Source organism: Plectropomus leopardus, chromosome 22 (genome assembly GCF_008729295.1).
Source record: "Plectropomus leopardus isolate mb chromosome 22, YSFRI_Pleo_2.0, whole genome shotgun sequence".
NCBI lineage: Eukaryota > Metazoa > Chordata > Actinopteri > Perciformes > Serranidae > Plectropomus > Plectropomus leopardus.
Window position 1 is genome coordinate 12,933,507 of NC_056484.1, and position 27,365 is coordinate 12,960,871.

The 27,365-nt window shown below is 39.4% G+C and overlaps 1 protein-coding gene across 1 annotated transcript; it reads left to right on the top strand.

The window, feature by feature from the left end:
• nampt1 (nicotinamide phosphoribosyltransferase 1) lies at positions 1–27,109 on the top strand. Its single transcript, XM_042511048.1, has 11 exons — positions 1–162; positions 9,318–9,474; positions 11,816–11,919; positions 13,319–13,447; positions 18,641–18,799; positions 19,183–19,319; positions 23,027–23,252; positions 23,349–23,468; positions 23,576–23,716; positions 24,534–24,668; positions 25,028–27,109. The coding sequence occupies exons 1-11, from the start codon at positions 109–111 to the stop codon at positions 25,136–25,138; spliced, it is 1,473 nt and encodes a 490-aa protein (XP_042366982.1). The 5' UTR covers positions 1–108; the 3' UTR covers positions 25,139–27,109.
• Positions 27,110–27,365: the final 256 nt, after the last annotated feature.

Below are 27,365 nucleotides of genomic sequence, written 5' to 3' on the forward strand. Positions count from 1 at the left end.
TCAGCTCGTCCTTCCCCCTACCCAGCTCCACTATCAGGCTGGAGCCCCCGGCAGCACGGCACGCAACACACTGACAGCTGCGACCGACTCACAACCGAGGGGGGAAAGATGGAGCACAGAGACGACGACTTCAACATATTGTTAGCGACCGACTCATACAAGGTACGGCGCTCATGGCGGTTTCACACGGAGGGGAGGCTAGGTAGAGCGGAGCGGCTGATGGATGAAAATTGATAAAGTCAAGGTGGTTTCATCATCAGTCCCAAGGCCATCACATTGCTCTCTGTGGCCGGTCTCCGTCGGCTCACAGCAGGCCGAGTGGGCAGCAGAGGGAGGAGGAGAGGGCAACAGAGATGGGGTACCAAATTCAGAAAGCAAGCATCCTTCTCTGAGCTAACAAGCTAACACAGCACCGCTGGTTATCCACGAACCAGTTGCCCACCGGCTTTGCTAGTCACAGTGATATGAGCTAGCTCTATTAGCTAGCCTGCTAGCTTACCAGGAGCGCAGAAGAGGATTGATATTTTAAAAAGCTAATATTAGCCACTAGCTAACAAGTGTGGGAAGCACGGTGAACTGCACATGGACAAAGTCTCATTCGGGAGGCGTAATGTTAGCCAGCATGGAGCTAGCCACCTACAACCTGGCGCCAGTGTCTCACTTTCGAGAAATCAAAACCGAAAGTTAAAAAGGGTGCATGGTATTTTTTTGTGTGTGTGACACAGCTAGGTTATCTGAGTCTACAGTCTTGTATTGAAATGAAGCGCACTGTGTCTTTAAACGGGTTTCACCGGTCGCCTGCAGGCTTAAAAGCAGTGATGGCAAATATAACAGCAAGTAGCACCGTAAACAGACCGCTAACAAACAATGGAAAACAAATGCACTTGCAAGAATGTATTATCGCACGTAGCAAGTGGTTGCCTAGGCCGGTTGCCATGTACAGGAGTCATGTGACAGTGTTCAGTGATGGTGTGATGGTCTGGGACAGAGGGGCAAATATTATGGAAAGGAAAGGGGAGGCAGTTAGGATCACTAGTAAAGGTTGAATGTGAAAGACCAAATACATGCAACAAAAATGAAAGGTGCACATTGAGATCACATAAGGATATGAGTATGCACGATATGATAATTACATTAGAGAAGAGACATGATGATCACTAAAATTAGGTGGGGAAAAGTAGATTTATCAGTAGCGTTTTTGGCTAAATAAAAAAAAAAATCCTGTATCTCGCATCCTTTATTGCAATTTGTTACTGTTTTTACAAGTGTAAATTATATCCCCAAAGGAAAAAAAATGTCTGTTTTTATCTCATAAGATAAGGTTATAAAGAAAAAGTTTCTTACTTAAGTCAGTTTTTATTGCCTCAAATAGGGGTCAACAGATTATCGGCCTGGCTGATATTTGGCATTTTGCCAGTTATCTGTATCTGTATCTTATTTAATTATCACCAATAAAACCAATTAATTAAAAAGTGCACAGAAAGCTATTTTTAATCATTCATTTTTTTATTTAAATTTTCACTGAACCTTGTGTTAGAGTTTGTTAAAGTCCAAATTCTAACTATTGACAGAAAGGTTTTCATTTTTATTGTAAATGCATCGGTCTCATTAAATACTTATAATCGGTTTCTGCTCTGAAAAAACAATATTGGTCAACCCTTAATGTTAATTCCTCTTCAGAAGGGACTTGATGATCTTTATATTAGGAGGGGAACAAAGTAGATATATTAGTATCGGTTATTGGCCAATATTGGAGTTGTTATATGTCAGATAAAGTGAAAAATCAAATATATTGTATCCTTTATTGCAATTTATTACCTTTTTGGTTTTTTTTGCAAGTTAAAATAATTTTGGAAAAGGAAAAAAAAATGTCTGTTTTTATCTAATAAGGTAAACCTTTAAAGATAAAGATTCTTACCTCAGTCATTTTTTTTTATTGCCTCAAATGTATCTGCTGGCCTGGAAAAGCACTTGATTTTTATATATTCTAGCAGGATGCCAAAACTATAATTAGTATTTGCAATATTATTTATTTATGTAATAAAAAAATCGATACCTTGTGTCCTGTATCAATGCAATATTGCAGCAATAAATATTGTCATGGTATGTCACAATATTTGTTGCAAATACAAGTGTGCAAATGATGACATTAAACATTAGCATTCATGAGCCAGTCATAAGCTTACACTGGGCACTTCCTCATTGTAATATAAAAAGTTGTGTGTTCCAGACATAACTTAAAATACTGCTACTATTTGATTGTATATATCACATTTATCGCTGCTAATAGTTTTTTTTAAGGTACAGCGCATATAGTTCAGGGAATTTAGCGACATCTAGTAATGAGGATTGCGGATTGCAACCAGCTGAAACTTCTCCCCGTTAGAATTCCTTCAGTGTTCATTGTTTTGGAGGTTTTTTCAGGGAGCTGAATTATCGGCAGAGGTCTCCTCCTCTACAAAACAAACGGACTAGTTGATGAAAACTAGCAACAACAAAAAAATCACTGAATAAAGCAGTGTCACGTTGCAGTGTTTCTCTGATGCTGTTTTGCATTTCAGAGACCAGCCCAGCACCTGTTTATGTGTGGTGATTAGGTTTTTTCTCTGATAACGAAAGATCTAAACATTCAGGAGGTCTTTAACGGGAACTGTATTATCCACAGAGGTCTCTTCTTTACCAAACCAAACAGTAACAGTGTTTTGAACTGGTAGAAACACTTCTGTGTTTAAAAATCTGTTTTTCCCGCCACTGCTTGTCGCACACAGGCCACGGGCTACAGTTGTCGTTATGGAAATGTGAATGTCCCTATGTAGAGCCAGTGTTTGGTTTGTCCATTCTGGGTTTCTGTAGAAACATGGTGGTGCAACACGGCAGACTGTAGACAATGACCCATTGCTTAGTAGATATTAACCCCTCATTCTAAGGTAACGAAAACATGATGATTTTTTCAGGAAATAATATTCTAATTGAAACATATTTATTATGTTGTATTGTGTTTCTGCAAAAATATCTCCCTAAATTGAACACACTGGACCTTTTAATTCCATTCCAGGATTAAATTAATATTGAGATAATAAGATGAATTTTAATAGGTTTATTTGTTTATACATCATCACATTTTTGGTGTTCAAAAATATTAATTATGATCTTTACTGTGGTGACAGTTAGTATTATTTCTATAATATATGTCTTAACAGAGTGTTATAACAGAGTAGGTGTTTATGAACCCATGTCCACTAATGCACTCTTTTTGGCTCTCAGCCAGACTGAGAGTGTAATGTTTTGGTCAGAGGTCTTTTTACACAAGGTATATCAACATGCAAGACAGGTGCTTTATAATTTAATGTAGCTGCTAATGCTTAAAAAACATTTGCAGCTTTCCCCTCAAATCTCCTAACGTTGTTAAGATATATTCTTACAATATTTTAAAGGATGTTGGTTTTTATTTCTCGGAAATTACCAGTTTTGCTTACAGTGTCACGTGGTTTCAGATATATTAATAGCCTTTATCCACTGTAGACAGAATTTCAAGGTTGCTGATTAGTTCCCGAGCAGTTGCAAGGGGAAGTGGTTGAGGAAAAGGGACTTAACAGTTAACGCCATCTGGAGGTGTCACAGTCACAATCTTGCAACCTAAAGTAATTTAATGAGCAAATATTTATCAAAACATATAGCATGTATTATTTCCCTTTCTAGAAAATGGGAAAGTCTGGTGTTTCTTTCTTTATCCCTCAGTAATGAGTTTTATAATGCCTCAGGCACTTCTCCCAAAATGTGATTTTGTGAGCTGCAGCAGAATAAGGCTGCATTTACTTTTGGTAGCTACCAGGTGTGTGTCCAGTTTAAAGCAGAACAGTGCTGGAAAAAAAAAGTGTGTTTCTTGTGACGTCAACATAGTTCCAGAGACATAGCTAAATGAGGGAAAAGATTTGGGTGGTTCTGATCAAATTTCATGTCATGTTTTTGAAAGGCAAGCTGCACTTGTGTTGCCATACCAGGCTGACGTTTCTGTTATTGTCTCTTAAAACAGCCAGTTGAGTTTCACAAAAGTAAACAGTAAGAGTAGCTGGAAGTCATTTAGGATCAGCTGTCTGGATCTTACGTATGGTATGCTTCATTCCCACCCGTCACAACATCCATGTTTTAGCCCTGCCTTGACGTTTCATTGACAGTTGCTTGTGCATGTTGTCTGCGCATGACTGTGCAATAACCTTTGTAAAGCGAGAAGGGGTCCTGCCCTGCAGCACTTGAATGACCCACAGACCAACCAGAGACACACACTTTGTTCACAGGACATGAAAACAAGCTGCACCTGAATGCCTTTGTTATGTTTTTGTCTGTTTGGATTGAAAAGAGGAGCTCGGCCCCAAAGCCAAGCTTGCCTATTGTCTGGAAACACACGCACACATGCACACGTTCATTGTTGGCGTGAAGGGTCTGTCATATCTGAACATACTACAGGGTGGAGCTGGACAGCATGTCATTATTCATGCAATGCCATTGGCGTCTGACCACATTTATGCCATGTGACATTTTCCTGACCCTTAAATCCAGACTATTACAGTTGGTAAGTAAGAGTATGTGATTTTGTGGGGCAAATGTTTTTGCAGAGCAGAATGGCTCCAGAGAGGGTTGAACCTGTGACATTTAGGTAATGGGACAGTCCCATTAAGCAATATGCCTCACCAACAGCTGCTGCATGCTTCAGATGTTGTGCTGTTTGGAGAGAGACGTGAGGAACATCCTTTCTGGTGGCCAGATTAGGGCTTTTTATGCGGTAACATTTCATTCTTCACACAAGGGCTTTCACCACTATCTCACATTCAAGACGCAGCAGTAAATGCTAAAAGGGCGACAGAGAAATAGGTTATGTTATCATTAAATTATTACAGATTGTGCCAGAAAATTACTGACTCCACTTGGACTTTCTATACTTTTATGCACAGTTGCTTTGTGTGTTTGTATTTCAATCAATATGTTTCAGTAATACAAGTGATGTTGCATTCCTAATTACCGGTTTTGTAGAGCAGGCAGAAAGAGGCGGTTGGTTTCATATTTCAGAGAAAATCTGATCAAAGATAACACTGAAGTCAGCTTCACTCTAGAGTCCGTACAAAAGTTCGAGCTGTCTCGGGCTGCGACTAAAGATTACTTTCATCACTGATTAGATTGCTGATTATTTCCCACATTAATTGTTTTGGTGTAAAAACGGGTTCATTTTGTCAGCTACTTTAGATTTAGTCTGAAGATTTGAAATGCGTATTCATTGCCACCACATTTTAGTCATTTTTATCCTTCATAGATTTAGTTGACAAAAAGTTATTACATTTTAGTCAACTTTTATTCAAATTGTCATTATTTGTCAAAATGTTGTTGTTTTTTTTTAATCTTTAATTTATTCCGTTTGGCTAATGCGGGTATCAGAAAATTTAATCAAGTTGAGAGGTTGTAATCGTTGGAATTTCATGTAGACAGAATTTTTTTCTACAACTACAAATAATTTCTTCTAATTTCTTCTAATTTTCTCCCATTTCTAAGTCTGGCAGTTGGCGACTGTTCGCTCTGCTGCAGCTAACAAGTGGCTGTAGTTGCTCACAGCCACCACTGCCACTAACAAACTCCACAAATACATTCACACACTTCACCTTCCACAGTCAGACATACATGGCTGCTTATTTACTGCTAAATTCCAGCTCCTAACTTGCAGCTGACACCTCTCTGTTGTGGAACCAGCAAATGCGTTGCATTTTTTCTTTAAAGAACTACTAGAACAATAACCAAATTGTCATTTTTGCTTTAAAAAGTTACTAAAACAACTTTGCAGTTATAATTTTTACTTTAAAATATAACTAAAACAATTATCAGATTGTCAGAGTAGTTGGTGACTAATAGTTGCAGCTCTGAAGTTGTAGATGCAGGTGTACTGTAAAGCCTTTCAATGGTCTTTTTTTAGAGCATTTTTTGCACGAAATGACTGAGAATAAACCAAACAGTGAAGTTGCCGGTTGTGAAAATGAAACATTGAATTGAAAGACACCAAAACGCACCATAGAGCCGAGGGGAACCTGAGAGTTCGATGCTAATTCTGTGTGTTTGCCAACAAATAACTCTTTTCAGTTAACACACAGATATTTTACCCATTGATTACATATTACATATTGATTTGTGCAGCTTTAATGACTGGTGCAGGTGTGTTCATAGTAGACACATTGAAATCTGCAGACCTACCAGATCTCCTGTATTAAAACTTTGTCACGGCACATCCTGTATGATTTATAATCAACTATAGGTTTCTTTTATTTCAAGATGTGCCATTATACTGTACTATTATATTAGATAATACACAGAGAGTTCATTCTAGTGTGCCTTGCAAACGAGACTGCTACATGTTATGTGATTTTTAAAACAGTGTTTGTGTATATATAACGGCATGTGGGCCAGTGAATGTGTACACACACGTGGTCAGTCCCAGTGTCATGTTGTGTGTGTTGACTCTATTTTGAGTCCTCGAAAGCCCAGAGGAAAGGACAGAGACAGGGGTCAAAGAAACTGAGTAGTTCATTGACATTTATCTCTTCTCTTCTTCCCAAACTGCAGGCGAGGAGTTGTATCGTTTCCTTTAGGCCATTTTCACAGGTTGTTATTATGTTGTTTGAGACATTTTTCCAAGGTTGTAATCAAATGAAGGGCATTCTCAGACCCATATTAAGCAGTGTATTTCCTGTAGTAAAATGTGTTCCTTCATCGCTTAATTATTTCTCTAGCCCTGATCCACACATTTTTCTGATTTAGTAATATTCTCTGAAGGCTTGCAGTATTTTGCCATTGATATTCAGTGAGTGCAGCTTATTACGACAAGAGATTGAACTCTTGACATCTCTGGACTCCTGTGGTTGCCATTAAACACTTTAAGCTACATTTTGAGTGAGCCTAAGCCGTTGGCATCATCTTGTCAGTCTTATTTGTGGAAATTGCCCCTCAATGCCCCAGTGTACTCTGTGTAATCCCTGGACTCGTTTAGGATTTAATTGATGGCCTGATGGCTACAGCTGACAGTGCCTTTTTTCTTTCAGTGTGTGTGTATCTTTAAGATATAGTCCCCCTGAAATAGGTAACTGTCGGTGTGCGTGTGTGAGGCATGCCTTGACGTGCCTTGAGGACTTGATTGTACACTCTAGATTTTAAATGTCACTGTTTCAGGTGTCAGTCAGTTGACAGTAGATTAGGAGATCACTGGAAACACACACACAGCAGTAAGACAGGTATTTTCTGAATAAAAGCAAAACGAAAGAGAACGTGTATGTGTGGGAAAAGACAGACATGCCTTGCCCTGACTTCTGACATTTTAGCACTGTATTATTTGGTTTAACACAATGGATTGATTGACGGTCCTCTGTTAAACTGGAATGTTTGCTGTAATCGCAGATAAAATACCACGACGGCAGGGCTCGGTAATCTTTCAGTCCTGACCCTGAATAGCTCTTGGGAAAGTGTCTGTTGGCTGTGAGCTACTGAATTCTTAGACTCCTATATTTCCAAGCATGAAAATTTGATTTGCTTTCATATGTTTTATTGTTGCCTTTTGCATCCCTAACACTGCTCCAATGTCCAACAAAAATATAATGTGTAATGACTGTGATCAGACTTGTAGGCAAAGCCCTTGACAACATGTACACTCTGAACACATAGCTTTTTCTATCCATCTTAGCCTTTAGTCCACGCACAAACTATGCTTTAGGTCACTGAAAACTGATCTGTGAACTCTGGACCCCGGGGTGAAGATTTTCAGAAACTCAGTTTTCAGTGTTGATGTGTAGACAGGGAAAACTGAGATTTTGGCTTGTAACTGCAGTCAGCGCCGTTTTTTCTTTTGTAAGGCGTGAAAAATGAGGCACCGTTTTTACAGTGCTAAAATAGTAATGGCTCTAACCTTGTTAACAGGAATTTTTTTCATGTTTACACATAAATGTACAATTACTCTTCCATTATATAGAGTAACAGAGATGTCAGAATGTACTACGGAGGTCATTGCTGCAGATAGCCTTCTGGTAAATGTTTTTTCAGGCTTCGGATTGGCCATCATCTGTTTCGCGTGGCTTTAGGGGTACAGCTTTTTTTTCCCTCTGTTGGTGTGGCTTGATTTTGACAGCAAAATCAGTCGTATTTTGGGTTTTCAGTTGGATGGAGATTTTTTTAATAACAGTGCTTGTGTTGACGGGATTTTATTTATTTATTTTTTTGAGAGCATAAGGGGAAAACCCTGTTTTACAAAATACCGATGTCCATATGGACAAGGCCTAAATGTGCATTTTCTCCATGTTATCTAGCAATTTTAAGACAAGACTTGCTTTGTAATCTCAAATGTGTTTCAGCATTTATATGAAAGGTTTTTGTCAGTTCCTCTGAAAGGTTGCTCGATCCAGTATTTTGCAGTTGTTGTGAAACTTCCAGATTATTGTTAAGCAATGCCGAAATATCACAAGACCTGTGCCCTGTTCTTCAAATGTTGCTTAACTAATTCAGACTCACATTCTGTTATCAGGCTTCAATAATCTTGTTTGATCTCATCAAGACAATTTGGCCCTTTGAAGGCAGTTTGAGGACTGATTTGTTAATCCTGAATGAAGCTAACTTGATTTACACTGCCCCTTTATTTTTTAGATGAGATCAAAATGAGTACATATGGATTGGTTCTTTTCAGTTTTGTGTATATTTGATCACATTTAATTTTTGTTAACTTTTAAATCTGAAAATTTTGTTGGATATTACACATACAGATTATAATAATTTTATCAATAACCATAATCATAAAAAATCATAATCAGCATTTCTATTGTAACTGTAAAAAAAAAAAAAAAGAGAGCCATTTTTATTTGAAAATGACTTCTTGTACGTGGTTCACAGTGAAACTCATGATCTAACTGTCAGTAAGCATGTGCTTTTGCAGGTTTGGGGGGGAGTGGGGCATTGCTTGGTGTGATATTTGTACCTCATAAATAAAACATTATGATGACACTTTTTAAGTCTCCTGACGAGCTATTAATGAGGCTGGGGTTAACATAAAGAGCTTCTTTATTTTAATCATAAGAAGTAAAAACCATTCCTATAGGAGCAAACATAGATTGATTTTTCTCATTTATAATGGAGTTCACAGTTGAGTGTGTGTTTTTTGTTCGGTTTCAGGGCCTGCACATCTTTTGTGTGTGGCTTCAGTTATGCGATCAGTTTATGTGCATTCATGTTGTATTATTCCAAATCAATTTATGCGTTGTTGGCCACGTTTCATCACCTTGATGTTTGCTGTGTCTCTGCAGGTAACACATTACAAACAGTACCCTCCCAACACGAGTAAAGTGTACTCCTACTTCGAGTGCCGTGAGAAGAGGACAGATCCCACCAAAAACAGAAAAGTCAAATATGACAAAACCGTCTTCTACGGCCTACAGTACATCCTCAACAAATACCTAAAAGGTAAGTCCTTATGAAACAACTATTTTACTGCACAACAAACCCACTAACACCTGCTAACATCTGGCTTGTTAATGTAATTGGAAAGGTTACAAACAGCATTCACACCCAGGTCAAGTGACTCTGCAGTGGTCATAGGTATTTATCGACTCCAGCTAATTTTAGTCCCTTTCATGGCAAGATACAATGAGGGTAAATTATTCAAAATCTAAAGTGTGCTTTGCTTTCTTTTTCTGTAGTTGTTATCACACCTGCCGAGGACTACACTTAAAATTAGCCAATCTGGTTAAACCGGCACATTTACAGAAATGTCTATTAATGTGCACTGTCGCTGTAATCTTAAACTGTATAAATAAATAAAATACTGTTCGTCTCTGCCCAGTGAGTACTCAAATGTCATCACAAATTTTCTGCTCAGAGTTTGAAAGGGAGACTGAATAAGTAAAGGATATGAAAGAGAAGTAACCACCGTAACATTTTTACTGGCCACCATGCTGCTTTCTGCTCTTTACTAACCTGTTTTATGGCCTCTCTGTAACGTTGAATGTGACACACCAGAAGAAAAAAGTTTTCTCGTCTGCTGCAGAGCTTGTACACAGTTCTGCTCTACTGGCAATGGTAAATGAGTCAAAAGCCTATTTTTAGCATGTTTGCCTGTGTTTTAAAAACATACAAACCTGTACACATGCTGATTTTGGAAGAAAAGGGGTGTAATAACTGAAATGAATGCACATGTTCTGTGTTGTATGTTCCATGGAAAAAAGCGCCCTTGAGCGCAACATTGAAGCGCCTACCTCCGACCCAGTAGGAGGTTGTTGGTGGCAAACGCTGCCAGACTGAATGACTTTGCAGCTTGCAGGTTTTGCCCATTGTTGCCAGGACCTCTGTTAATGATTCTTCATGTTTGTGTAAATACATTTGTGTTTCTAGTCAACTGAACAAATTCAATAAGGGTCTGAAGGCTTTCTTACTTTCATTTATTGGAGTCAGTTGTGCAATCTCTGTCCAGAGAGTCCCAGTTTGCAATCAGGGCACATACCAAAAGCCTTTTGTGATGTGTTATTGCTCCCCGTGGGAGAATTTTATCTTTTTTCTCCCCTCCCCTTCCAGGACAAGGTCAGAGTAGTGCAGGGTCAGCCACAGAACCGCAAACTGCTCATCATTCAGTGCATTGCTTAAGGACACTTCAGCAGGGCAGGTGCTGTCTATTGCGGCCTGCACACAGTATACTCTATGCCCCAATTAACTCAAGATGGTAGAGGTGGCTGTTTAAGTTCGCCAGTGCGATCCCAAGGGGCATGAGAGAGAGCAAGAGAGACAGAAAGAGAAGGAGTGGAAAGAAAGTAAGAAAGAATGAGAGAATGCATCTCCCTCCTGTCTCTTAAGAGGATTTCATGGTGCGGTAGCAGAGGTGCGGGGGAGACAGTGAGCCAGGGAGAACAGAGAGAGACGAGACAAAAGCACAGCTGCTCTTTCACCGTATGAGGGAGAAAGACCAGCTGTCTGCGCTGGGCGTCGCTCAGAACTCAATGATTAGGCCAACTATTAGAGATGAATGCTTGATCCTCAAGCTTATGAAACCAAAAATGTGCATCATGAATTTTCTAGACCTTTAATCTCCTGTTGTTACTTTGGGGAAACACTTGTCATGTTTTTCATTAATTCTCCCAAAAATTTAAATGAATTTCAGTGGAAACTAAGAACTGGTTTAGCTCTGACATTACAGTTAGTCATGCCTTTTAGTGGGCAATGTTAATGACATTTTGGAAACAGGATGACAAATTTAGAAACTTTACCACCAAAGCGATAGTTTAGGATTTTGGAGAAATTAATGTATTGGCTCTCTAACCAGCTTTCTAATTTTACAGCTAAACAGTGCACTAAACATGATGCAAAAACACTTTTCTGACCATCACTCAACGCCATGACTCAGGACCAGAAGGGGGGGGCCATTGATCAGATACTATATGGTGACACTAATCTTGGGTGTCCACCTTAAAACTTGAGGTTGTATAGATCTCCCTTGCTGTCGGGTTGAAGATACTTGTCTTACTTTGAGGTTGTCAGGCAACCAGCAGAGATAATGAATCCCGCCCCACATCCCCTTCTATTAGCAGTTGTGGTTTCTTGTGTACAACAGTTTCTATGGTCTACAAGCTTGAAATGAGACAAAGTAGTGTGTGTTTGGATAAAGACGCCTTGTCGCCATGCACGGGGTGCTTCTTATTTAATTACAACAGTAGACGGTAGAGTAGCATTCCAGTGCCTTTTCTGTGTCAGTGTGTGTTTTTCCAACACATCTCTGTAAATCATCTTCTGCTTCCTTTCCCTTCTTCCTCTCCAGGAAAGGTAGTGACCCCGGAGAAGATCCAGGAGGCAAAGGAGGTTTACAGAGAACACTTCCAGGATGATGTTTTCAATGAGAAGGGCTGGACTTATATTTTGGAGGTAAGACATTGTCAAGAGTGCCCTGAAAAAAACTTTTTTCAAGGTGATACTTTGTTGTGCAAAACTATTTCTATGCATATTTCTTGGAAGAATCATTGAGAGTAGGTGTTGACAGATTATCGGCCTGGCTGATTTTGGGCCAATATTTTGCCGAGTGTATGTGTAGTAACGGCCTGCACAACAAAATGAGAAAAATCTGAGCCACATTTGGTGCTGTGGTTTCCTCACAAGAAAAAGGGCGTAAGCCGTAAATTCTTGAGATAAAACTCAGATTTCACAACTGAAATGAATTACAGCTAGTTTATATATCGAAGCAAATGTGCACAATGTTTTCTGGTTATTGAGAGGTACTCTGTCAGCACCTTGGAGAGAGCACGGCGCTCTGAACTGATGAAGTGAGGTGAAGTGTCAATAAAGTATATAAGTTCACCTCACTTGTACTCAGTATTTATCCAATCCAAATTTATTTATAAAGCACATTTAAAAACAACAGAGTTGACAAAAGGGCTTGTACATAAATAAATACATGAAACAGGACATATAAAAAAAAAAAATCATCGTTGTTTACCACATTGCTGAATCAGCTCTCAGTCTGGCAGCATGTCTTTTATGAATCACTGACTTTTATATTGATTAATTATTAATTAAGGATGTTCCTAACAACTAATTTCCCTGATTTTTAAGCAGAATTTTAAAACTTAGACGAGTCGACGAGTATAAAATTAAGAAAACGCACTTTTTAAACAGTCAAAATTAAGCACAATTTAACCTAGTTATTAGAACCATTTGGAATCTCCATTCACACACACACACACACACACACACACACACACACACACACGTACGTCCAGGCTTCCCAGGATGTTTCTTGTGCCCCATCATGGTGGACGTTCAGGGAGGGCTGCGGACTTATGTTGTTTGCACAGATGCACACGCAGTTTAATCCATTGCGTCAAACAGTGCACATGTATTTGTGCATGTTTCAATGAAAGAAAGTTGACTAATCACACACATCCTTAATATAAACTAGCACATAAACGGCCCTCATCAAGCACATGAATGTTGATCTCTTTTGGTATTAGTATATATTATGGTATAGGCTGTAAAGTGTGAAATGCAACACAAAATATGCTTCAGACTGGGTTTAAAATGCAGGAAGCTTAGTTATATTTTCCATAATGTAATCTCACTGCCTTCCCACATTGTGCCCAGGCGTGAAGCACAAGTCTGAAGGTCGAATCTCACCAAAAACTGTATCGCCTCCAGATGTGTGTCACTCTAGTCTCCCTCTTTTGAGGTCATCTCAAGAAAGAAACACTCTGTACAAGACACTGAGACAGAACTGCCACCGTGTAAATCTGAATCTGAGTGGGATATTTGTGTGTGTGTGTGTTTACAGAAATACAATGGACACCTTCCTATTGAAATCAAGGCGGTGCCAGAGGGGAGCGTCATTCCTCGAGGCAACGTTCTGTTCACTGTGGAGAGCACAGACCCTGAATGCTACTGGCTCACCAACTGGGTGGAGGTACGTTTGTTTTCTTTGTCTTCTGGGCCCAGAATGGATAGCAGGCCAATTCCCGTGTGTCCTGACATGACACAAGTGTATTATTCTATTAGTGTGTGTCAGGCAGGAAAGGATGGCTGCATTGTGGCAAATGATGTGTTTTTCAGCTCTAAAGCCATTGTAAATTTCTCATCTCTATGCCCTCGTATAACAGTTTAAATTTAATGTGCCACTTGCATTGCTATGAAAACTACATTGCCAAGCATATCAGGGAGATTTAACGGTGAGCTTTATTTGATTATTGATTTAAAGACAAAATTATATTAGCAGCATTTATGCCCTTTTTATTACAATGGAGAGTTAATGGTTTTATAAGAGCCATAAACTATTTTGCTTGGCAGCACACCCAACGACACCTCTTATCTCTCCTTAAATCTCACTGAATTACAGCCCCGTCATGACTTGACGCTTAATGGCTGCTTGGAGATGTGCTGTAACTGCAGCAAAGTCATTTATAAAGGTTGGCCCAAAAAAAAGTACAACAGCAGAGAGTCAGGGGATTGTTTGGTGTTGTTGTATTCGACAAAAAGTACTAAATCACTACAGAATCAGATACATACAGCACAGCATTAGATTCATATCTCCTACACTGTGAATCATGGAAAAAGAAGATACACTGAAATTACATCAGGGGTTATAATTTACTTAAAAAAAAAAACAAAAATGGAACAAATAATTTTTATCTCTTGAACTTCCTCCCTGATGGAAGCATCTGGCACTCAACATGTAGAGGATGTTGAGAATCAGACTCAATAAAAGAAGAATAAAACAATTTAATCACTGTTACGTATACATTGAAACTGCTCAACTTTTTCAAAACAAAAAACAAACAGAAAAAATTGCTATGCCTTTTTATATATATTTATACTGTATTTGCATCAAATTTAAGCTTCTAGTCCAGGACAAATACCTTCATTGCTACCCTGCTGCCACTGACTCACCCGTAATCACACACACAACAGGAGCAGAGGTAAGAGGCCTCCTCCCAAAAGCAATAAACCAATGTCCTGTTCCCTGAGGCATCACATCTTCACATCAAATTATTCTGAACTGTGGAAATAATGTATGTCAACGTTATTCACTTTGACGCAGGCTTAAAGTAAATTAAAATGCAGAGAGGAAGGGCCGCTGGGTTCACCTATAACGGAGTTAGTTCCAAGCGCATTGTCTTTTTTATTGATTGATTGATTTTGCACATATTGCACTTTGCCGCAGTCATTACGCACGTTACAAATCACGAGGATGTAACCACAATATAAGCCGGAGGCCTTGTTTCCATGATGGTCTTCTTATAAAAACGGAAGCTGCTTTGGTGCCGTTAATAACAGGCGTTGGGTTTGGGGTTTTTCCGACACCAGTGCTGAAATTATGCTTTAAAAACTGTACAAGCACCTAAACCGATACTTATAAAAAAAAAAAAAAGCACAAAACGATTGTCAGCAACATGAAGAAACTTTTTTTTTATTGCAAAAGCAAATTTGAACAATATATTAACTTTTAACAGTTTAAAGCATATTTTAATATATAAATATGAATAAATACAAAGGACAATTAACAAAATCACATAGTTAATAATTCCTTAACCATTCACCAATGTATCCTTATCGAACAACTATGATTTATCAGTAAATAACAGATAAAGTAATAATAACAACAAAATTAAGTTTTAGTTGAGATCAATATCTTCCTAACACAGGAGTGACTCAGCAGACATTTCTCCATCTAATCTAGTGTGCGGACTTTGTTTTCTCTTCTCCTGCCGTGTTTAAAACACACTAATATAAAGCTATGTGTCATTTGTGAGGAAAAAGTACATCACAGAAAAATAGATTTTCCTGATTTGAAGCAGGCAGTCTGGTGTCTGTGCTGCATTTATGACGTTGAGTTTATGCACTGTGTGAGTCTGCCCCGAGACGAGGAAGATCTCATGAGCTTAATGCTGCATGAACAGACTGTCGTCAGTGACTCGGCAGAACTTAAATTCATTTAACCATGAGCGATATCTTCACTCCGTCTCCCTCCCTGTCTCTTAACTGCTCTCTTTGACTGATGCTCTCTGTGTCTCTCTTTTCCCATGTCTGTCCATTCATTATTATTGTGTCTGACCTCTCTCATGAAGCAATTCCTTAGATGATGATCAAAAGGAAACAAGCTTAGTGTATTTTGATCCATAGATACAAAAAGCTTTTGACATTTTGTACAAAGGGACATGTGTGAAAGTTTTGCGGACACATTTCTCAATAGTGACAGTTTTTTCTTTGATTTTGTAGACGCCTTTCTGTCTCTTTTTTTTTTTTTTTTTTTTAAGTATCCCAGCAAGTTTTGCAAGTCCAGTTGACTTACATAAGGATCTATGTGACACACACACATACACACACACTCAACTATAATGACCAATACACCAATGAAAGGAAAGAGTGCTTGGACGTAGGTCACCCACAGCCAAGAGCACAGTCACAACACACACACACTGTCCTGATAAATTTGGATACACCACACACACGCACACACACACACACACACACACACACACACACACACACACACACACACACACACACACACACACAGTCTCCACGGCTGATATAAATACATGCATAAACACACACACACACACACACACACACACACACACACACACAGTCATTCTTCATGTAAAATTAGCCATAGCATTCAGCCTGCTGTCCTTGGGCTGTTTCTCCCCTTTGCTACTGCTGTCCCTTCTTCTTCTTTTCTTTCTTTCCATCATCATAATCTTTTTTTCTTATGTCTCTCTTGCTCTTTTTGCTCTCTGTCCCCCCGACCTCCCTCATTTCTCCCCCCCTCATCCCCCCCCACTCTCATCCCTTATCTCCCTCCATTTTGTTCTGGGACGTTGACCGAGAAGTGATGTTGGCACGAGTGTCTGTTTGTGTGCACACATTCCTCCCGAGTGTTGTTTTTACCGTACTGCTGCCCCATTTTACCATGAAAAGACATAACCCCTAACAAACTGTCACACAATGTCACAATCATCTCACCTCTCAGACAGCATTCAATTTAATGCAAAAAACACACATTTGCTATTATTTTAAGTCATGAAAATTAAACAGCTTTCAGGAGAAATAGGAAGTAAGACAAATGACATCAAGCGTGGATCCTGTTATAGTGTTTAAGTGCATATAGATTCCTCGTGAAAAGGTCAACATGCCGATAAGGCTGAGGGCACATGACCTTGTGTTTGTATATGCGTGTGTGTGTGGGGTGGGGGGTGTATGTGGACGTCAGCCTTGCTCTGTTAGTCACATAAGTCCATATTATGGTTTAGATCATGATTAGTCTGAGGAGGCATGTGATCTGCTCAGGGTCATAGGGTAAAAGCACACTGCATGGTATTAGTAGGCAAAGTCAAGTGAAGAGTTAGAGTCGGATGTTTGCAAAAAATGTGATTTTCTTTCATTCTTAACTACTTTTAAATCAGTAGGGAGAAGGAATGATGGCTTTAGATCCTGTTTTTTTTATTGCTGTCATATATATTTTGCCTGACAATATATTGTCAAAAATAATTTATATATACATGTATGTTCTGAATATTTAAAATTGTTTGAAGACTCATTTTCAGCCATATCGACACACCGGTACCAGCTGTATGTTCTCGCTCTCTTATTGTTACTTTCTACAGTCATTCAGCAACTGCTACTAAAAACAAAAGTCATTGTTATCTTGTGTGGTAGCCTTGTTTTTCTTTTTAATCTTTTAATAGTTATTATAATTTTATGCCCTCAGTATCAATTAGGTATCAAGTATCTTTAGTTTTCAAGGTTTGAAATCGAGTTTAGAAATTCTAGCATCCTGTTGACACGGACACCAAGTATGTATTTTTTTATTATGAGTTATTAAAATTTCAAATACAAATTAAACATAAGGTTGCCTACTCAAACAATAAAATCAGATACTGTTTTGCTCCACTAGATAGATTTTGCTGCAATGAAAATGATAAAAGTGAGCTGAACAGAAAACCCTTGTTGACAAAATTTTCCTTTAGAGGTATCATTACAGTTGACAAAAAAAGGTAATAAATCACAATATATGTTAGCACAAAACTCAACAAATCCCAAAACTTTTAAAATCGCAATAATATTGAACCGTGACATGCTGTTGTGTCATGGGGCATCCCTCGTTTCAAACACAGTGCGATTACATAATAATCACAGTGGTCACCACATTAGATCAATTTGTTTTTGTAGGAAGGCTGTACTTGTGATTTAATATGTAATACCCTGATTATATCTTGAATCAGACGTGTACTTTAGCAGGATGATTTTTGAAAATGATACTTGAAAAATTAGCCACAGTATGTGAAAATGGATAAATGTAGAGCAAAGAGACTTTCACTCTCTCACACACACACACACACACATACTGTTCACTTATGATAATAGAAAGTGTGTATTCATAAAATTTGGTGGCGGCGAGTACAGATAAGCCACTTGTTTTCATGTTGAAATGTGTGACTCAGGGCCAGAGTTGACATGGGGCATCCAGGAATGTATTTTTCCCACAGTTTGTCTTGTGTGAATGAGCAGCCGCCTTTGATCCCTCTGAGCCTGTTAGTTTGGGGTTTTAAATACCAGTTGGATACTGGGAAAGCAGGGTGACTGGACCAGACATTTATTGGGCAGTTCAGTGCTGACAGAAAAGCACTTGAGCTGCAACTTTTGCTGTTTCCGATTTTATGTTCACTTAACTGGCTTAATAGGCTTTGACAACATAATTTTTTTGTCCAATAGCTGGTAAAAACCCTTGCTAAAAACAATGCTGGCAGTAGATCCATTTGCGGCACAACCTAACAGCAACCCAACAGCATGATAAATTACCTCAAGTTGATTTAAATTTAGAAAAAAGTACTAAATAATTTATTGCGACAATTCACTTTTATCAAATCAAGGATTTTGTTTTTTTTCAATAGTTTTTTATGGTAATGACATAAAATTTGATGATAGACATTCAAAGCTTCATTGGAAAACCTCACATAAAGCTTTGAATGTAAAAATAAATTAATAACATTCAGTGAAGCGCTAGAAATGAGAAATCAGGAACTTTTGCAGTGAAACTTTCAGACACACTGAAGTTAAAATAAATAGGGAGCTTGACTGTCCTTCTACCCTCCATCAGACCATCCTGGTTCAGATCTGGTACCCCATCACTGTGGCGACCAACTCCAGAGAGCAGAAGAAGATCCTCGCCAAGTACCTCCTTGAGACTTCTGGGAACTTGGACGGACTAGCGTACAAACTACATGACTTCGGCTACAGGGGCGTCTCCTCACAAGAGGTATACTTTTATATACGATACAGTAGATTTTGTTGAGGTTTTCTCGTATGCTTACCCTTACACAGGAGCAAATACAGCTAAGCTTGAAAGTTTATTCCTGACCTTCGAATTAGTGTTCTGATAAAACAGTCTCCAAACAAGGTCCACCTGCAAGCATTTTTCTGCATCTTTCAGCAATATCAGACTGTTATGGAAGAAATCTCTGAAACAAGCCACGAAGTGGACCATGAATTGAGATCTGTTGTCAAATATTTATTGTTTTTGTCTTCTGATGAGACATAAAAAAGATGTTAATTATTTAAAAAAATGGATAACAACACAGTGATTTCAGGCAAAATCTTCGCCCTTTTCCTCCTCTAACATCATCTCCCTCCTATTTGCAGACTGCGGGCATTGGGGCCTCCGCCCATCTGGTCAACTTCAAGGGCACAGACACGGTTGCCGGCATCGGAGTCATTAAGAAGTACTACGGCACCAAGGACCCCGTGCCAGGCTTCTCAGTGCCTGCCGCAGAGCACAGGTAGACACACACATACACTTTTCTCAACATTTGGTTTATTTAAAGGTTCTGTATGTAACATTCAAAGCAACAATATAGCAGCAAACCACTATTTGCTTTGTAGAGATGTTGTGAAGTAGTGACTTCCTGAGCAGAAAATTAAATCATGTCACCTCTGAGTGTTTTAATCAGAGCTTTGCGTGGTTTGTTGTGGGGAGACAGTCCGGTTGTGCATGTACAGTATGTTAGTAGAGGTGAAGCGGATTTAAAATTATGTCAGTGGAATTGCATTTTACTGTTCAGTACAAATATTACACAAAAATTGAATTGCCTTTAATAAAGTATGTCTTCTGTGGGACTTACAGCAACGTCCACATAATTGCCTAAAGGCCATAGTAAACAAGCCAAGTTAGCCCTTTGAGCTAATCCATGCTGAATATGCAAATGCTGCATAGGTAATATGCAACATCTTTTTGCTGACAGTAGATATAAAACAAAAGCCAGAGACTATATTATATTAAAGAAAAAGTGGGTGTAACTTGTACCATACGATACCTTTAGTGTTCAGGGTTCAGGGGCTTTTTTATTAAATTACAAATTACAGATTAGTGTTTCCCCCTATGCTGTTTGGTTGAACTTTCATGGGGCAGCCCCACGCACACATCTAAATTCAGGGCCAAAACTATGACTAAAAAAATTCGATCTGTGAGTAAAAAAAAAAAATCTAAAACAAAAAAAAGAGATTTGAATGCGAAAAAAATAATCTGAATCTGAAAACATAAAACCTTCAACTGAAAAAGATGAGACCTCAGAGGTAAATAAAAAATTACATTTAAATATATATTAACATTTTCCTACATGTATTTTTATTTTGAAAATGTGTTTGATTTCTTTTACAATTCAAGATTAAAACTTGAAGTTTCAGTTTCAAATTATATTTTTATAATCAAACATTTTTTTTTTTTTTCAAATTAACAAACCTTTTGGCCTTGACCTGGCTCCAAACAGCCCTGCATGTTAGCTCATTGCTGCCACTTTGTACTCAGCTCATATGGCGGTTACCACTGATATGGTGACAGGGTCATAGCAGAAGTGTAGTACCCACCCTCAGGTTCTCCCCTGGTTTACACTGTTAGCCCTGTCAGCATTGTTTCTCTTGTTTAGCTCTGTTTATGGAGTTAGCACCATTAACAGCAGATAGCAGCTGGCTCAGCCCCCTCCGTGTCGAGAACCATAACCAGACAACTCATACACTCTGAATTTTGCTTTGAGCCCCTTTAATGTTGTGTATTAAAGCTTTGTCCCTGCTTGTGTAGCCTGCATCTCTTAGCTATAGAGCGTTTCCAGAAAATTTAGTGGCATCTTGCCTTTTGTGGTGCAGAGAATTAGTTCACCAACAGTAGTTTAAGATTTCCAAGTTATGATGGGCGACTGCCAACATGCTCAACTCTCCTTTTAAGGGACGTGCAAAGTTCACAAAAACATTAAAGCATAACTTTTAGCCCCTGCAGGCTGATGAATTCCTGTGCACAACACTAATTATCGACATAAACACACATATTCACAGATTCCCTTAAAGTACAGCAGGCATGTCTCTTCTTTGTTCATCTCCAGTCCCGCCTCTGGTGAGATAGTCCACGTTTTGGCTCAGAGCCAGGACTCAGAGTAAACTTTTTGGCTCACAAGCCAAATTGATTTTCAAAATAGAAAACGTGTTTCAAATAACAGTTGGGTTATTATTTGCCAAAGCTGTTGATGGAGGGAATTTATCAACCCCCGAGTGGAAATGTACTCATCGTTTGGCTGAGGGTGGTGTTAATTTGCTTCCCTGATTAGAGCTTGGTCACCCTCACACTAATTATCCGGTTCATCTATCTCAGTTTGTGAATGGAAGGCTGTGATTGGCTGGAGGTGAAGGTTTTGATTGGCTGCTGGCCTGACGCACTTGCCCCTCACATGGTGTTGTTTTATGGCACTGATCCATTTATCCTGCACACACACTTTCTGTTTCGCTCTCATGCACACACAGTCGCTTCCTCCTTGCCACCAGGGCAGTTATTGCTGCTCCAGCGCACCCTTCTTCCCCGCACCAGTGCATTGTGGGATAGTGGCAGAAGTTGTCATAGTAACTATTATGTAATGCCCCCCCCCCCTCCTAAAGTCTGTTTGGTTTCTACCTCAGAGGGAGGAGTCACAGTGAAATTCCACTTTGATTTGGATGTAGACAGAAAGGGATGGGCGGGTGTTTCAGAGCAGAGGTGTGTCACCTTCAGAGCTCGTATATCCAGTGTTTACTGTACACTGTGAATGTAACAGAAATGACCTGTGAAGAACAATAAAAGCCATATAGGTGTACAGAAATTTACTTAAAAACAAAAACCACCAGTTTCCTAAATGACTAATGAGTAATGACCAGACCTGCCCTGTAAACAAACTGCCAACAAATCAGAACAAGTATTTCATTTGCGTCTGTTTTTTTTTTTTTTTTTTTTTTTTTTTAAATCTTCACAAAGTGCCGAATAGAAAAAAATGGAAACAAAATTCCAGATATCTTCATTGTATAGGGGTGGTGGCAGGCATTTCAGATATCGTAACCTCAGCACATAAAACTGACAGTCTTCAGGGCCATATTGACCGGGAAGAAGATGAACAATGTCTTTTTTTTCTTAGTTTGGGTGTCCTTGTCTTGCCTCTTGACAGTAATTCATCAGGTGTCTAATGTGGCTCCACCAGACCTGAGTTAACCTTTAGAAAGTACAGTTTGGCCCAGCCCTGGTGTCGTCGGTGCTAAAACCTGGAGTGTACTGCCCTCCTCTGGACGATCTGTGGCAGTAACATTTGATGAATGTCTTGTGACTGTCTTCAGTCGTTCTTGTCTTTGTTTTATGAGAACGTTTTTACCTCAACATGCTTTTCCACCTAAGTTTCTCTTTTGCTCCATATTCTTTCTTCCAAATAAATAACTGATCAAATGTTCTTGCCATGTGGAGTGCTGTTTCCTGCTGTTAAACCTCTCACTAATATCCCTCTCTATATTTTTGAATGAATGGTGGAAAGTATCGTCCATTCATTTATTACCAAGGAGGTCGTGTTATCGGTTTGTTTTGTCTGTTTGTCAACAGAATTACAGAAAAACTGCTGGCCAGATTTACATGAAATTTGATTAAAAGATATAGCATGAGCCAAGGAGGAGTCTATTAAATTCTGAAGTAGATAAGATACACATATCATTGTTCACTGTTGTTGACAGAGAAAGTAAATTACAGAAATAAAGAGTGAGGGGCTGGATAAGAGTTAATGCAGCATTGCAAACTGTTAATGTCCTGACATAAGCTGTTGTGATCTGTTTGACATCTAACAGGAAACAACAATCCAACAGCATAGCGTGATGCCCCTGACAATGTCATTTATTAAAGATTGCGACATAGTCTATAACCTTATCGGTTATGTGATGTCCTGCTTGTCTATTCAAATTCCTCAGCTGCTCAACAAATGTGCTTGTACAGCTGTCCATCCAACTTGTATTTACCACTCTGAAACTGTAGGGGCACCAAAACTTTGGCCATGAGGGAAGTATGCGCTTTCCAAGTTTTCTGCTTGTTAGTTTATTTGTTTATGCAAGGCAGGAAACTCAGACCAACCCAAGAATATTGGCTTTGATAAACCATGTGGGAGGAGAAATTATTGTAGGACAGAGAATAATGATTTCTTTGTCGTTCTCTGTGCAGTACCATCACAGCGTGGGGGAAAGACCATGAAAAAGACGCCTTTGAGCACATCATCAAGCAGTTTCCCAGCGTGCCCGTTTCCATCGTCAGCGACAGCTACGATATCTATAACGCCTGCGAGAAGATCTGGGGAGAGGACCTTCGGTCGCTGATCGAGGCCCGTAGTGCGGATGCTCCGCTGGTTGTCCGACCAGACTCAGGAAACCCGCTCGATACAGTTTTGAAGGTGTGGTCGCGTGGACAGCTTGTCTTTTCAGCCAAAATCTCAAAACAAGCCAGGACACTAACTTTCCAGCTTCCTCTCTTCTTTTACATCTGTCAGGTTTTGGAGATCCTGGGTAAGAAGTTTCATCCAGTGGAGAACTCCAAAGGTTTTAAGGTTCTCCCTCCGTACATCAGAGTCATCCAGGGAGACGGAGTTGATATCAACACACTGCAAGAGGTATAAACGCATGCTTATTATTGATGCGGTGTTGCTATGAGACACAGCACTACCATAGCAATAGGTTGTATCTCTTACATAATGTTACTGTGTGTGTTTTTCTACAGATAGTGGAGGGTATGAAGCAACACAGGTGGTCCATTGAGAATATCGCCTTCGGGTCTGGAGGGGCACTGCTGCAGAAACTGACCAGAGATCTGCTCAACTGCTCCTTTAAATGCAGCTATGTGGTCACTAACGGACTGGGGGTGAGTACTGATCCAATGAAAGGTAGTTACTGTGTTTCAGTAAGCATTTTGTTAACAGTTATGGTAATTTAACAGCGAGTAATGTAGCCGTTTACAAGTGTTTGCACTTGACAAGAGTCTGCAGATGACCTGCCAGAAGATATAACACTGTTTAGCTAGCTGACACTATGTTTGCACACCAGCTAGGTTGGGTCAAAGTTAGCTAGCTTAGCCACATATTTTGTGATTACCGCTGGTAACAACACCCTGACCCATGCTGCCTTTGCTGCGGATTCATTGTGACCACCCGTCGTTCTTTCCCGAGGTCTCCCCGCTGAATAAACATCTTAATTTTGAGCTGCAAGCCTCCTTTAGTATTGCTAACTAGCTCTCTTAGCACCACCAGCACGCCATCCCACTGCTTAGCTGCTAGCTAGCTCCCACCCAGTTGGTGCACAGTGCAGAGTGACTGGCTAACCAGTGGAGACCAGATGGTGGACAGTATCTTACTGTATGTTAACACAGTTAGCTGGCTGTCTGTCAACAGAAAAAAAACAGAAGCCAAGACTATTACATCACAAAACATTAAACTTTCGCCACCTTTAAACGGATATTTAGCACTTTGAAATGCCATGCTGAAGTCAATGCAATGCTGGACTAAAAGGAAAAGCCTCTTGAGATTATTATTGTTTTGTTTTTGTTTTAATTAACCTCTTAGTTACTGTCGGTGTCAGGCTTTCAAGAGCAAAAGTAGCCAAATCTTTCATCCCAAGTTTTATACAATTTAGCCTTTGATAAATCAGTACAAAACTTTGTTTCCCTTTCCGTGGTGGAAAAGGTGAATGTGTTCAAGGACCCAGTGGCGGACCCTAACAAAAGGTCGAAGAAAGGTCGCCTGTCTCTGCACCGGACGCAGAGTGGCGACTTTGTCACCCTGGAAGAGGGCAAGGGCGACCTGGAGGAGTATGGCGTGGTGAGTTCAACGCTCAGACATTTTTCTTCATTCTTTTTCTTTAATTTATTTTAGCCTTTGTTCTTTGTTTTTTCGATATTTATGTTCTATGTTTAGATGTCTCCTGTTGTGTTTGATTGTGAATGTAACTTTTGTATAAAGTATTTTCCTGTACAGAACAATAAAGTATCTATTTTTGTACATATGAATGAGTCAAGCACAAAGAAGTTCACCAACACTAACCTGCCTTTAGTCTTACCTTTATCTTTTTCTGCTTCCCCCTCTCTTTTGCTCTCCCCTCCTTACCTTCCTTTTCACCTGTCCTTCTGTACCCCGTTTCTTTTTTATTCACCCGAATTTTTTTTTTCTTTTTTCCTCAGGACCTGCTGCACACAGTCTTTAAGAACGGGAAGATTGTGAAGACGTACACATTTGACGAAGTCAGAGACAATGCTAAGCTCACAGAGAGTGAGCTTGAAGTGAGCTACTAAACCCCCACCCTTCACCCTAACCCCAAAACAAACCCCCTCAGCCCTTCACCTTTTGGCCTCCGACGCCACCCCGGAAAACGGAGGTGGCGTGCACTGCTAATAGATCCCACTCCCAAAGCTTGAGAACCCCCTGAAACGTTCCTAAAAACCCGAGACGCCCTTAAAATTCACCGTTCTTCCCCCTCAGTTCCAAAACGCTGTTGTTGGTTTTCCAACAGAGTGGAGGGGGAATTTGGAAACTCACACACCACTGATAAATGGCAAACAAGTGGGAGCAAGGGAAAAAGAGAAAGAGAAGAAAGTGTGCGAGAGGTAAAGTGAGCGACAGGAAGTTGCGATTATGATGATAAACCGTGCATTCACTCCCATGTGCCACCGCCCCCAAATAGCACCTCGGCATGTTGCACTGATAGGCTAGACATATTGCAATGTCAGAATGTGATTGGCTGCTGTTAGGCAGTGTGTCAGCGGACTTTTTCCATGCCGACACAAATAAGACGATTGTGAATGAGCTCCTGGCGGCTGCATACGGAGTGAATCCATGGCGAGTCAAAGTGAGAAAGATGATGAGAGACAGAAATATGAAGCCACACCCACACCAATGACCGCGCCCCGTGTATTGTGTACAGAATTGTTTAGAAAAAAAATTACATGTCTGATTCTACTTAGCTTTGTCTTTTATGTGAAGGAAGAAATGCGATGATCATTGTATATAACGGTGCACCGATAACATTGACTGACAGCTTATATGTTGCTTCTCCACTTTAATTATGGCCGATATTATATTATGTATTATTATATTATTTCCGCAGTTTACTCGCTGTTAATCAGAAGTGATGGTCCAAATTATAAAGGGCCGACATCTATCAAGTACTATCTGATTATTTTGTACTCTTACTCTGCCAAAAAAAATGTTATGGGTGCATCTCTGCAGGTATATAAATGATCATCGACTTGCCATTATGTTGGTCACAGAGCATTCACGTCATGAAGGTCCAATTGTACCACAAATTCTATTCATGGAGGGAGGATTTAGCCACTTCAAAGTGATGTTTTTAATGTTTTGTGAATTTCAGATTTAAGTGTATTAGAGTGCACACTGTAAAATCTGACAAGTTGATTTTACTTATTTTAAACAAAAAAAACCCCTAAGAAACCCATTGTCTTGAAAAATGTAGGTAAATATAGTTTTGATTGATGTTTACATCAATTTTTTAAGTTTACTTAAAATTTAGTTAAATGTACTTAATTTTCTGATGTTGTTGCAACTTAAAAATTACAAGTTTAATTTAGCGACTTCAGTAAACCAGGTAAACTGCACTATATGTTTGTATTCTGCCAGCTGCATTGTAGTCAGTCATATTTGTATTATCTTAAACATGTCGAGAAAACAGAAATTGCACATCTCCTACCTTCGTCATCGGCAAAAGCCTCTTTGTCATGATCATGTTAAGTCAGACTAACTTGGTTTACTGATGTTGCTAACACTTAAGAAGAACAAGGTAATCTCACTTGTCCTTTTTTAGTTGCAACAAGTAAATGCTGCTAAATTTTGAGTAAACTTAACCCAAGCTATAAAGTAAACACGATTTAAGATTAATAGCTATATTTACATTTCCAAGGCACTCAGTTTCCAAAATTACATGAAGTAAGATAAACTTGTCAGGTTTTACAGAGTATGTGTGGCGGTAGCTGACGACAGAAGGTCATCGATGATAGCAAACTTTAGTTTTTGTTTTGAAGTTTTTCTTTTGAATGCCTCTTTTATGTGTCCCTTTGTATCAGTCTGTGTCCCATCTCTGAATTCGGAGGCTTTGCGGGTCTGTGACCGCATTCAGGCAGAGCTCTACATGAGTTCTTTTTTTCCTCAGCAGCAGTTTGTGACTCGCAGGGTGGATAATTGATCTATTGATCCGTTCAGAGATGATCAGATCAGGTTGATGGATGAGAGGATCAGCTGCTGCAAGTGAATTCAAACTTTTAGACCCAGCAGAATGAACAGTTAAGCTTCATTGCACCTGGCGTTCTGCTGCTCCATCTGTGCCCAGAGTATGCCCTGCACTCCGAGAGTGTGGTGCAATGAGTAACCAAATCGTATATTATTTCATCAGTCCTCCAAAAATATAAAATCCATATGTGGTGGCCTATGTTTAACCATGGCAGGCCACCACATATGTGTAAACACCGGATTATATTTCTCCAGCTTTTGTGAGAATAATGATTGAGA